Genomic DNA, 13,297 nt, shown 5'->3' on the forward strand with positions numbered 1-13,297 from the left:
TTTTAAGGAGAAAAGGGGTAAGCTGGGAAAGCTGTTATGAACTAAAAATCCACTGGAGTAAACTGGAAGTTTGAAGTGTAGTGGCTTCTCATTGGCTGAGCTGTTGCTGGGGGGATAAGAAAAACATCTCTTCCTCCACTGGCGTAGTGGAGTAGTATCCACGTGCAAGGTCAAGTCTGTCTCTTCCTGCTGGGTCTGCAATTGACTATGAGTGGTAGGGCATGAGAGCTCCCCCTGTGAAAACCTCCCCACTCCATTATAGTGACGTTTCCCATTACTAATTTTCACAGGGGTATTGAACATCAGACCAGCCTCCCTTCCCAAAGCTTCGTCCTTTTCTTCAGTCTCACTGTGTATAGTTCCCACCTCCCATTGACATGAGCAACACCCTGAATGTGCTGTGTGAGCCTCCGTATGTGCTGCTTCCTCTACCCAGAGGGGTCCTTCCCTTTGTTCTGACAGGCAAATACTGCAAGCTAGCTTGGCTGGCCTCTCCTCCACGCAGCCTCCCAGTTTCCTGTCAGTTCAACCTCTGCGATGCCATTTATACCTTTAAGGTACCAACACCTGCATCATGATGACCAGTTCCTAGAGCACATGGCCCAGGGGCCAGGCCCTGAGCCCTGAGTCCAGCACTTTACCAATTGATTTCTCATCATGCTCTCAGGAAGGTATTTTATATATATATATATATATGTCTTAATAAAGATTTTATTTACTTATTTATTTATTTGAGGGGGGTACATGAGCAGGGGAGGGGCAGAGGGAAAGGAAGAGGGAGAAGCAGACACCTCACTGAGTGCAGAGCCTGACGCGGGGCTCGATCCCAGGACCCTGATATCATGACCTGAGCTGAAGTCAGATGCTTAAGTGACTGAGCCACCCAGGGGCCCTGGGAGGTATTATTTTTATTCCTATTTCATCAAGGCTCAGAGTGATGAAGAGACTTGCCCAAAGCAGCAGGGTGAGGATTCAAAGCCGGGCTGTCCATCTCCAGAGACCATGCTCTTAACAGCTGCTCCTGACCTCCTCCTAACACAGATGATAGCTGCCTCCTCCTGACATGTCTTGTTTGGCTCTCCTTTGAGCCTAGTCCCTAGGAGGCAGCATTTATGTCTTTTTGTCTCTGGGCCTGGCCCATAGAAAGCCTTAAAAAAATGCTTGTTGAATTTAATTGGTTTCCAACCTGCAGATTTTGGATCCTGTTGCATAAATCTGATATAACTGATCATGTGATGTTAGCAGTCTCAGGTTCGAATCCTATCTTTGCCATTTACTTGATGCTTTGGGGCCCAGCACTGGAGAGCTCAGTCATCCTAATGTTGAGAGGACGGCAGCGCAAGCCCCAGCCCTGTCCAAGGTGCTGAAGATGCGGTAAGGAAGGTGACCCCTCCGTGGGGAAAAGGCAGCAAGCCCCAGACAGAGCTGTGGCAGGACAGAGGGCATCAGGCAATGCCTTGAGAGCACTGAGCATGAGCCCTAAATTCTGTCTGGGCAGTCACAAAAGGCTCTGAGTCTCGACCTGCTTCTCTTGGGGTTCTAAGGGACTCAAATGAGCTAGGGCTTAGAGGGGGAATGATTTTCCTACAGGCACACAGGAGCCATGGGGGTGGGGAGGGGGGCTGCCTGCACAGTGCCCAGCCATCCCCTCAAGAGATCCTCTCCAATATCCCTTTGCATTTTTGGATTAAACAATGCCTCCTCCCCCTCCAGCCCTGGTTCTACTTGAGAAATGCAAAGCACAGGAGAGGAAATCCTGATGATATTAGGCTCCTGTCACCAAAATGTGAGTTTATCATAGCATTATGGACTCACAAATGTCTTATATTTTAATAATAAAAAAATTTTGTAAGTTACACGTGTATGTCGTTTAAAGATGTGAAGAGTATAAAGGGTATCTTGTGAAAAGACTTCTTACCGCTGATCCTGTTACCCTTCCTAGAGGCTGCCACCTGGGTGTTCTTTAAGAGAAATTCCACACATAAAGTATCCTCATCCCCCATAAATAGTTGCATTGTTCTGCTTGCTTTTTTCTTTAATAATGTATCTCAGAGATAAACACAGAGAACTAGCTCTTTCTTTTTAAAGACCACATGGCAAACTACATGTTAGTAACAGACTTATTAAGCCCAGCCTCTCTGGATGGACCTTTAAGTTGTTTTGAACCTTTTGTTAATGCAAACAATGTTTCAACCAACACTTTGTTCGTTTTTGCACATGGACAAGGAAATTCCTAATAGCAGGATTGCTGAGTCAAAGGGTTTGTGCATTTTAGATTCTGATAGCTATTTATTCATTTTGTTACTGGGTTGAACCTAGGTTATTTAACCAGTCCATCCCTCCCTCCCTAAGCTCTTCTCCTGCTTTCTTTTCAATTTCCATATTTACTTTAACGAAATGTTGACAGTAACATTTCATGACTTTTGATGAATCATCCTTCAGTATATATAGTTCACTAGAATTTGTGTTGTTAGGAGGTGTGGAACGGGGGTGTTTTGGCCTCTTTTGGATGGATGTTTATATCCTATGATTAGGTTATTTCCTATCTTTTGCACCCAGTCTCTCGAGATATTTATGCAAAACATTAGGCATAATGCCTGGCACATACCGGGCATCCGGTATTTGCGAGTTTCTGTAAATCACAATGTTGCAGTGAATTGCCTATGCACGTACATCTTTGTGCACATGTGTGAGCATTAAATTCTTAGAAGCAGAATTGCTGGTCAAAAGGTGCATGCATTCAAATTTGGTAATACTGCTAAATTGACCTCCAAAGAGCTTGTATCACCTTACACGCCCCTTTCCCCACATACTTGCCAACACTTTATTATTAAGTCACAGATGTTTTAGAGGGTGGAACAATGATTGGAGACCAACTGGTTCAAACCTTTTATGGAGCAGACAGGGACACTGAGGCCCAGGGATGGGGAGGGAGTGCCCAAGGTCACCTGTGAGCTATAGCACAGTTCAATTCGCATTTGGTGTCTCTCTGTCCCCTTCTAGGGAACTGGGGCGAAGGGGAGGTGGGTGTGCCGTCTATGTCTACTCCCCACCTCCGCCCTGGGGAATGCCACAGTTTTATCTCATTAAGAAACTTCGGACTCTTCTCCACTACTTCTCTCCGCCTCTCCCCCCACCAATGTCTTCTCCCTTGGAAACGGCCTCAGAGATTCTGAAAGGTGCTTTCCTTACTTCTGAGCCCGTCTGTGTGGGAGGAAGCTGAGGACGTGAGGGTACTGATTGAGAGAGCAGGTTGAGACCCGGGAGCTGTTGTGCAAAAAGAATGGTAAATTATATAAGGAAGGAAAGCGGAAGGGTGGGGGGGTGGGTGGAGGCAGCCATTCATCAGTGCTTTTTAACTCTTTCCTGCTGCAAAAGCAGGCAGCCCTGGACGGACGCTGGGAGATGGCTGCAGTGAGAGACATTTTCATAAATGGTTTGTGCTGAAGGCTTTGAAGGGAGGACAGCATCGCTCCCACCTCGCCCTTCGCAGATAGGCTTTGTACTCTGGGTAAAACTGTCAGAAAAGGTAGAACAGCTCCTAATCTAGGAGATGATTCCTGTGGGAAATCAGGCTGCTTTTCAAGCGTAATTTGAAAAGCCGCTGCCTACAAAACTTCAGTGGTGGGGGGGGCGGGGGGTGCAGAGAGAAGAATGCCATTTATAAAGCAATCAGCGCTTCGACAGAGTCAGCCATCATTCAGAATTATTTTCCGAAATTTGGCTTCTATTCCATACTCTGGAGGAAAGGCAGTATGGGCACTTTGCTTCCAATCAAGCCCAACACAGAGGCTGGGGTAAGTCACACAAAGGGAGAGGGGCCCCCGCGCTGTTCATCACGGCTGGAGCTGAGGAAAATCATTTCTAGGGCTTCTCAACTCTCCGGCACGAGCTGGAGGAAGCCTCATCAGAGGTTCCATTCATCTCACTTCTTACTTTTAAACTTTAAAGCGCATATTTATGTGCCTCAAGTTGCCCATGAACCACGGCATGTCAAACAGTTTGGGGTTGATGGAAGAGGTACATTTTCTCGTCCTGGGACTTTCAAAAACACAATTTCATCGCCAGTCTCTCCCCCTTCCGATGGCTCCTGGATGCTGCCACGGGATGAATATTCATAAAATGCTGCTTTCAATGCATTACTCACCTGTTCAAGAACCTTCCAAGGCCTCTTGATCTGTTAAGTCTGGAATGCCTAGGTTGGCATTCAACGCCCCTCATAAATGTGGCCTCAGCAAGCACAACCTGCTCACACATACCCTCCTGGGCTGCCGGGCCGCACTGGTCACCTGCCACAGACACGGGGTGGTGGTTGTCTGTCACTGTTGCCCACTGCCCACTCCGCATCTCTTTTCCTGGTAACCAAAAGCAGTGCTTCCTTTTGGGGGAAACCACTCCACCCCAGCTCTGTCTCCTGCTTGGATGCACAATGCTTGGTTTGGGGTGGGGTGAAGGACTGGCTGAGCCGAGAAGAGCTAATCCTAGGACTTGAGTTTGGAGCTGCCAGAAGGAGGTGCACACTCTCCTAGGCTTGTTCAACTCATACTCAGCCTGGAACTCCTGGCCTTCCTTGACACTTTATAGAGAGAGGCTGCTAAAACACGGGGCTTGGCTGTGGGATCTGGAGCCAGGGGGCCCTGCTGGTTACGTGAGCCCAGACATTTCTTCCTGCTCAAGCCAGTTTGAGTCAGGTTTCTGTCAGTTGCAACTGAAGGAGTTCTGATGAGTGCAGATATTGGCAGGGATGCCCGGCTGCCTCTGTCATTTCATTTTCCTTGTCTGGAATGCCCTTCATCCTCTATCTGCCAGTAGCCTGCCGGTCCTACCAGGATCTTACCCTCTTCCATAGGGGTCCTCTTTAGTTCCCAGGGTGGGGTGGGGTGTTATTCTGAGATTTAGCCATCTCCTTCCTCAGCGATAGCTGTCCAGAGGAGTATGTGTTGCATCCTGCCAAAGCCGTGAGCAGTGGGGTTGGATGGAGAGAAGGGATGCACAGCGTCGAAGCCCTGTGCACCGTAAACACAACAGCACTTACTCCTCCTGCTGTAGCCATTCAAAGAGGCAGAGGCAGCAGCAACTCCATTTTAGAGACGGGAAAATGAAGGAAAGTGACTCGCCCAAGGGTCACACAGGTACTAAGGGGTAGAGTCAGAAACCAAGCCCAGTGCTGATGAGCTCCAGATCATCCACGTTCTTTCCACAATCTGAACCTCCTGAGGACCACGCCCAACCCTTTGCAGGATCCCTGGTTCCATCTCTGTGCTTTCCTGAATCCTCCCAGGAGGCATCCACTGCCTGCAGATCAGAGCTTAATGTCTGAACCTGAAATTCGAGGCCTTCCAGTACCTACCTTAACTCTAGCCGAACCAACACACGGAAACCCTGAATGGAAGGAGAAATCCTCACTGCACCAGCCGGGTTTAACAGGGGAAAAGGATCACTTTGAGAAGCCCACGTAAAACAAGGACTAGAATGAGTCAGCTGGATGCGTTCAAATTAAAGTTGCCTGGATATAATGACTGGAGAGGCACTCGGTTTTTTTGTTTGTTTGTTTTTTTAAAATCAAGTGCAACAGTCTGCCTGCAGGAATCCAAAAGCAACTCAGGGTGTCTTTACTCTTTGAGGACGAGATGGGTTTTTGGAACACTGGGGCGAATCCTCCCACACGGATTATCTCCTGGAGAACCTCCCAAGGGCCCACGTTGCATCACAGCGCAGGATTTGTGTGCATGTTCCCCTGCCTCTTGGCACACCATTACAGCCTGCCATGCCCAGGCGCCCTGGGAAGGCAGACTACTTTAATCGCCCTGGAAGCTAGGTAATACTCGGTAAGTCCCACCACCTCTCTGACCTGTTTTCTCATTTGCCAGGACGTAGAGATTGAATTAGCCTCGCACTTTGTGTCCCCAGTGGAATTAGGAACAGTGCTGTGAATCTTTTTACAGTCCTCTCAACTAGAGGGCATTTTCCCCCTTTCCCAAAGGAAATCATCCAAGAATTTTAAAACTAGAAGAGAGTTAAGTGATTGTTTCTCTTTCAGGGGTTCATAACTTGGGGTCCCGGCAGGCTCATAGATGAAGTCTCTGGAATTGTACATAGAATTTGTGAGGTCAGCTAAGTAGACCCACCCAGCAGGAGATGAGATGGTGCATGACTGCAGTCTTGGAGGAGGTGGTGCTCTCCTGGGAAGGAGGGGGTAAGAGGAGGGACATTTCTGGGGGAGCGGGTCCTGAGATGTCGTCAGATTCCTGGAAGGACCCAGGATCCCCCCAATTAAGCTCTCTGGCCCATTCTCTCCACTTTACAGGGAGGAGAGCTGAGGCCCAAGGAGAGGGAGGGCCTCTGATGACTCACTGGCAGAGCCAGACCAGAAGCCAGGCTGCTGCCACCTAGACCCAAGCTGGACATCCTATGCCCTTGCAGAGAAGACCCTAACAGGAGATGAGTGGGCCTCTCTGGAACTGGCTGGGGGCCCTTACTCCAGTATGTCCCCACGCCAGCCGCCTTCTCGGTTTTATAGAGCTTGGGGATTATCTACATCACTGCAGGAGTTATCCGGATGGTGTCTCACCATGCATATGGTGAGGAAGCATTCATCATTCCTAAGATCCTTTAGCTCATTTGTGTGTGTGTGTGTGTGTGTGTGTGTGTCTGTGGCGGTGGACCCAAATTTACATTAGCTGTGTTTTAAATCCCTCAGCTGAAAAAAAAAATCAAGTATTTATCCTGCCTTTTCTACACAAACTCCCTCAAGGTTACTGCATGGTTGATGTAGGGAATGTTCCCTTTACACGAGTACTCTAGCTAAAGGCAAGCTGGCAGGTGGGACTGAACAGCACTACTCCGCATTCCCTGATGAGGGAGTGGATCCAGGTGAGGATCGCCAATGACTGCCGGTCTCGTAAGAGATCGGGTATTAGACACCTCCTGATGGAAGTAAATAATACCACTTATGGAGGAGTGTTGCCAAAAACAACAAAAAACCCCAAACCAGGTCACGCCTCCCCATTTACGGGAAATACAGGTGACCGGAGAAGCCCGTGAAATGACCCTCACAGGGATGTAATCAGTAGGTCCAGACTGTGGGAAATGCTGTAGCATAAATGACCTTGTTTCCTCAACAAAAATGTACAGGGAGAGGAAAAGAGAGGTGGAGAGGGAATCTATAAATTAAAAGAGATTTATTAAGGGACATACAGATAACAGCAATGTATATACCTTATTTGGATCCTGATTCAACGCGCTGGGGAAATTTAAACACTCACTGCATACAACATGAAAGGACAGCTGCTAATTTGTTTAGGTGTGATAATGCTATTGCGGTTGCACGTTTTATTGTTTAAAAAGATTTATTTGAGAGAGCGAGCGTGTGCATGAGCAGGGGGAGGAGGGGCAGAGAGAGAGAGAGAGAGAGAGAATTTCAAGCAGACGCCCCGCAGGGCATGGAGCCCAACACGGGGCTGGATCCAGGACCCTGAGATCATGACCCAAGCCGAAGGCAGACACTCAACAGCCTTGAGCCACCCAGGCGCCCTGTAGTTGTACATTTTTAAAAAAGATTTGGATAGGACATCTGGGATGTGCTTCAAAATACTCTGGGGACTGGGTGAGCTGGGGAGGTAACTGCATGAGGGTAGCTATGAAGCAAAGCTTGCCATGTGCTAATAACTGGTGCACTGGGTTACGGGTACATGTGGCCTGCTGTTTATTATTGTCCGAAATAAAAAGTAAAAAATAATCAATCTCCTACTTAACAGGTCTGCAAAAAATTGTCATGAGTGCTGTCTTTGGGGAGGGAAACCAGATGTCTGGGGAACAAGGTGGGGAGACTGACTTTTCACTGTTTCTGTTTTGTAGTGCTTGGATTTTATGCCATGGCTCGGTATTACCCATTCAAGAACATAAACTCGTTTCTTAAAAAGCACCCAATTTAAGTAACAAACTTTAAAGTGAGCTCTTGATCATAGTTTTTATCCAAGAAGTGCCTTTATTTCATTTTCTTCCAAATACGAGATTAGGTACGATGAGTTCGCTCCAGCTCATTGTTCCAGGAGAGGAGGTGTGCGTGTCTGTGACGCAGGGCTGCGCTCTGAAGACTCCTGGGTGCCTGGTACTTCCACATGGTCCTCAGGTGCTCAGGGGACACACTTGGTGCATAGTAGAGGCCCCTGTCCATGTGTCCGTAGGCTCTTCGGTGTGTGGGGGTGTGTGTGTGTGGTGGGGACGGCCTGTGGGGCAGCTGGGGCCGAGGAGATGGTAAGCAAAGGAGTTAAGCCCTTAGAGCTGCCAGACAATGTCATTTGAAAACACCAGGTATGAAATATAACAGTCAGCTACTTTCCTTCAATCCAATTTCTAAGCAGTTGTGTGATCGATCAATTTATAAAGCGAATGGCTGTCTAATCCGCCTTCTCCCGTCTTCTCAGCCACCACCTGGGGCCAGGGTGGGGTCAGCCCTGCCTGTTGGGGCGGGATACTGCGCTGCAGCATCCAGGTGTGTGTATGGGGGTCACTGCAGCTCCTGGAGCAGGCGGAGCACGTTGGCCGCGTAGGGGTTCTCCTGCCCAGTGGTTCCCCCAAGCTGCACAGGGTGGAGGCTGGGGTGGGGAGGTGTGAGCTGTTTGGGGCAGTGAAGTTCGTTCAGAAAAAACCAGGTGGAGTCCGGGTCCACCTTCATCAGGTGGAGGAAAACCCTGTGGAGAGACGGAAGGGAGGGTGGGCTGGGCTCTCAAGGGAGCAGAGAGAAGGGGGAACGGCTGCTGTCCTCCCGAAGAGGCTGCTTACTGGGTTATTTGGGGGGAGAACCTGATGATAACACCAAATCCCTTCAAAGAGCAGAGCAGACCCACTGCAGTTCGTAAGACAGAGCCATGAAGATGGTCCCACAGTGTATAGAGTTTCATGTCCACGGACACTGAGAAGAAAATTAGTCTGAGCAGAACAATACTGACATCAAACACGCTCTTTGCAAAGAAACCCGTTAAGTTCTGGGGTGTCAAGCAGGAGTTTTCAAAGAAAACTGACAGGGCCCACCCCTCATTCCAGGCTCACAGAGTAAGCTCACACTCCCAAGTCTCCAGGTCCTCATCCCTGGCCCGTCAGCTTACTGCTGAACTCTGTAGCTCAGCCCCTTCTGGCCACAAGAGCCCTGGGTTCCTGGTGGTCTGGACATGCTCACACAAGGATCAGACCCAGTTACTCTCCTGCAGCAGAAACCAACTGAGCCAGAGCACTGGTGTCCTACACACGACAGGGACAGAGCTGAAGGGCCCAGGCCACCCAACACCGTATGCCCCCTAAGGGTGAGGTTCTTTAACTTGGCCTGAACTTTGGGGTTGCCACCCTTGCCTCTCATCTGCTCGTATCCCATTTCTGAATGACCAACCATATGCCCAGGGCCACTGCACTGGGCAGTCCAAGTGTAAACTTCATACACCTGGCCGACTCAGTGATTCAGAGACTGGCTTTTCAGTCCCAGGAAGGATGAGGCCCTCCCCTAGATGGGCTGCTCCCTGTTGGCATGTATCACCTGCTCAGAGAGGCTGGCCTTCCTGGATCATTTTGCTTAGGTGGTTGCCCCCTATTTTTCTCTTTTAGGATACCCCTCCCAGCACTTACTGTCTATTGACCATCTGCCTTTCTCACAATACAGCTCCTGAGGGCTGCAACCACACCTTTTTGCTTCACTGCTGCACCCGGGATGGCACATGGTAAGCTTTCATCGAATACCTGACCCAACAGGTTCTTATATTTAATAAGTTATTTATGACACTGCATGATAATGGCTTAAGATGACATAACTGTGTGGAAAATTACATCCTATAAAAAGATCTAAAGGAGAGGTCAACCGTTCATCACCAAGGAAGGTCTAGGGAAGGCTACCAATAGGATTCATGTTCCTGTGGACATCGCTGCTCTGTGGCTGTGAGAGATTATTCAACTGGGCTTGGTCTCCATCTCCTCGTTCTAAAAATGGGGGATGTACTTCATTTGGGGTTTTGCTGAGGCTTAAATGAGGAAACACAGATCCAGCCCTACACAGCGTCTAGCCCATGCAATCCCTATCTACCAATAGGGTGGATAGTATTTATCTGGTGAATCACATTTTATTCTTGATGACCTAGGAGCCTCTCCTATATTGTTGGACAGCAAACAGGAATTTAAATGCTTGCTGAATGAAGCTAAATTCTGTTTTTAATCTTGTTAATCTGAAAACCCCATGCCCTCAGGGTATTTGGGTCTTGGGGGAGGGCAGTTTTGCTTTCTTCCTTGGGTTTAATAGACATCTGCTAAGGAGGCAAGAGAGGCAGGTGGGAAGGGGGCCCTTTGAAAATTTTTCTGGCCTGGTTTGCGCCTAAACAATTTAAGTTTTCTTTACTTAGGATAATCTTGTGCTTATAATCTCAGCGGTGGCTGCTGGAGAAGTGATTAGAATATTCTAATTCATCGTTTCCACTTCACCGCAGAAAGGAGATGGGGCCTGCGTGGGAGACAATTTTTGTTTAAAAACAAAAATATCTTTGATAATTAGAGTGGCAAGGGAAATTATGAAAAAACACACCAAAAATGGGAAGCTGATTTCTATTTACATGTGACACAGTTGACAGTTTTCCCTGGTGCCAAAGACGGTTAGAATGCAAATGGTTTCATTTGATTTTTTTTCCCTTTCCAGAACTGGAACAGTTTCTCAGGCTACAGCCTGGCGCACTAAAGAATATTTTGATCTGGGCGACACCCAGCAAAGTGAGGCCGTGGCCCACCTCAGTCACGGCTCTGCTCCGACTTAACACGGCACAAACACATTGCAATGTTCGCTCTGAGTCCTTTTTAACATGCTAAATGCAGATGTACTCGTTGGCAGGAAAGGGAAAGGAAAGAAGCCACTCTCCTTGCCCTGTGAGAACTCTAAATACAATGCTCACAGGGAGGCAAAGGAGGAACGTGTGTACAAAGTTCACCTTCTTTTATTAAGTGAGAGTTAAACTCTTTCAAGAATTATTTTGGGTCTAATTTCTTAGCTCTGAAAGGGGTAGACTCCCCAGAATGGCAGGCAGCCATACAAGTCCCCTCTCCTGCCTCTGGGGCTTGGAGCAAATTATCCTGCCTCTGCAAACCTGTTTCCTCTTTCTCCAAAGGAAGATGATCACACCAGCCCCACCCACCTCCCAAGTTCGTGGGGAGGCTCTAAGGAGATGAGGTGCAGGAAAACACTTTGAAGTGTATAATGAAAACACCGTTCCTTCCAGAAAGTATGTGTGTGTCTAAGGAATAATTATCACTACCAATCTCTGCAGCACCGCCACACCGCAGAAACTTCTCACTCTGAAAAGGGCAAAACATTTGTCTTTTGTTTCCCTCGCAATTTCCTTCATACTGACTTGGTGGGGGTCCCAGGGCTCAGCTGATGGCGCTGTCCTTTCACCTGTTATTTTTAGGAAGAAACAAATGCAATACTCTTCGCCCTCTGCGTGCCCGAGGCTGGGAGCGAATGCCGTGCTGGGCAACCAGGTGCTGGCAGGTGTAACTGTGTTCTTGCTCGGCGAAAAGCACGCAACCTGCTGAACTCCAAGCATGGACACACTCTGAACCTGAACCGTTGTTCACACTAAGCCCCTGGGAGCTGAATGGAGGCCCAGGACGTCTTGTCTGAGAGCTCAGGAGCCCAGCTTCGCTCCAAACTCTGCTACCACTTTGTCCTACGGCCGGTTCTTGCCCATCCTGAGCTGGGGAGAGGGGTTCCCAGAAAGTGAAGAGCCCAAAGCTGAAAACCTTAAAAGCCCTTTCACATAATCAAAAGCCAGAATACAAAGAGAGGACCTCTGCTTTGAAGTGACTGGGGTAACTGCTTGGAAAATGTTTCTAATACATTGTGAGACGTGGCAGAGATGGCTGTTGAACATGCCAAATGGCCAGCTCCATGTTTTTTCAAACCCAAAAGGAAACACTTAAAAAAAAAATATGTACACCATTTAAGTCCTGAACAAAAATTTCTTTCTCTTTCCCCCAGGCCCAAATCAGTGGCTCCGGGGAGCACAGTTATCAAGAGATTATCTGGTCCCCAGAGTTTCGGGAGGCACTCAGCTGTGCCTCATGCCTCCGAGTGTCCTGAGGCGAGTGATTATCTCTCAATAACCTGTAGGGCCGTGTAGCTTAAATGATAACTTGACTTTAAAAAATTTAGAACTCGCCGTTAGGCAGTTTCTAAGCAACCTCTGTTTCCATGGCAAAGAAGCCTGGTGTTTATACTGATTTTTCACTTAAAATGCGGTTTTATTGAATTTCGCTTCATGCAGGCAGCCATTTCCCTGCACTCCAGCCCTATCTACAATTGACGGGCATTGGCAAGTACCTAATAAACTCCAGACACCAAACCAACAGAAGCAGCTCATTCCTTTATGATCAACAGTGGCCTGCTCCGAGTGACAAAGCTGGGGGGGGGGGGGCGGGGGGGATGTGCTACTAGAATCCGGTCAGCAGGGCTTGGGTCCCACCTCTTTGTGGTTCGCCTGCTCCAGCCCAGCCCAGGCACTGAGCTGGGTGTGCGGGATACAAAGATGGAGGGACGAGGGCTCCGGCCTCGGGGCTCCGCCTCTGGTAGGGAGAACGGACGAAGCAGAGAGGCCCATGGTGCACTGTGGAGAGGGCCGCACATGTGTGGTGGAGCTGGGGAAGGACTCCTGAGGAGGGAACACGGCAAGCTCTTCTCTGTAAAGATCAGTTCTAAGGCCCCTTCCAGCATCAACAGTCCACAGTGGTTTTCAAGCACGGGCACTGGATTACAGCCCCTGAGTGCCCCAAAATGTGGCAACACCCCAAAGAAACCTCTCTGCTGCAGATGCAAATATCACAGAGTGTGTCCTCACCATCTCGATCTAGACAGCATCTGCTCAAAGGCAGCTCTAGAAAACCACCAGCCAATCCAGGCCTAGTGAAGCTAAATAAACTTTAAGTGAAATGCAGAGCTTCCAGCTCTCCTGGGTGACAGGCTATTCTTTCTCTGTCAATTACTTGCTTGAGGGATCTGCTGCTCCTTGGCTCTTTCTGGATTTATAAAACGCTCTCATGAGCTGTCTGCATAAGTGCCAGTGGTAAAGAACTTGTGGCTTTGTGATCTGTTTATTTATTTTGGGCTTCTAAAGAAGTTATGCAGGGATGTTTCCTTAGGAACATGATACAGGCTGGCTCTACATGGCCATGACTAAATGCAATCAGAAAATAAACTCACTTGTTGGAAAGAAGGCACACCCACAAAGTTATTCCAGTTTCCCTGCTATTCCCTTTCTGGCAGAACTTGTAC

The 13,297-nt window shown here is 48.5% G+C and overlaps 1 protein-coding gene across 2 annotated transcripts in view; it reads right to left on the reverse strand.

Moving 5' to 3' along the window:
* Window positions 1-7,497: 7,497 nt before the first annotated feature.
* The window catches only part of TTI1 (TELO2 interacting protein 1), a 44,883-nt gene continuing 39,083 nt past the window's right edge, over window positions 7,498-13,297 (reverse strand). For both annotated transcript variants that reach the window (XM_027621567.2, XM_027621566.2), the window contains exon 8: window positions 7,498-8,693. In XM_027621567.2, the coding sequence (XP_027477368.1) occupies window positions 8,510-8,693 (184 nt within the window). In that variant the 3' untranslated portion in view covers window positions 7,498-8,509. The remainder of the gene's footprint in view (window positions 8,694-13,297) is intronic.

Source organism: Zalophus californianus, chromosome 8 (assembly GCF_009762305.2).
Source record: "Zalophus californianus isolate mZalCal1 chromosome 8, mZalCal1.pri.v2, whole genome shotgun sequence".
NCBI classification, from domain to species: Eukaryota; Metazoa; Chordata; class Mammalia; order Carnivora; family Otariidae; genus Zalophus; species Zalophus californianus.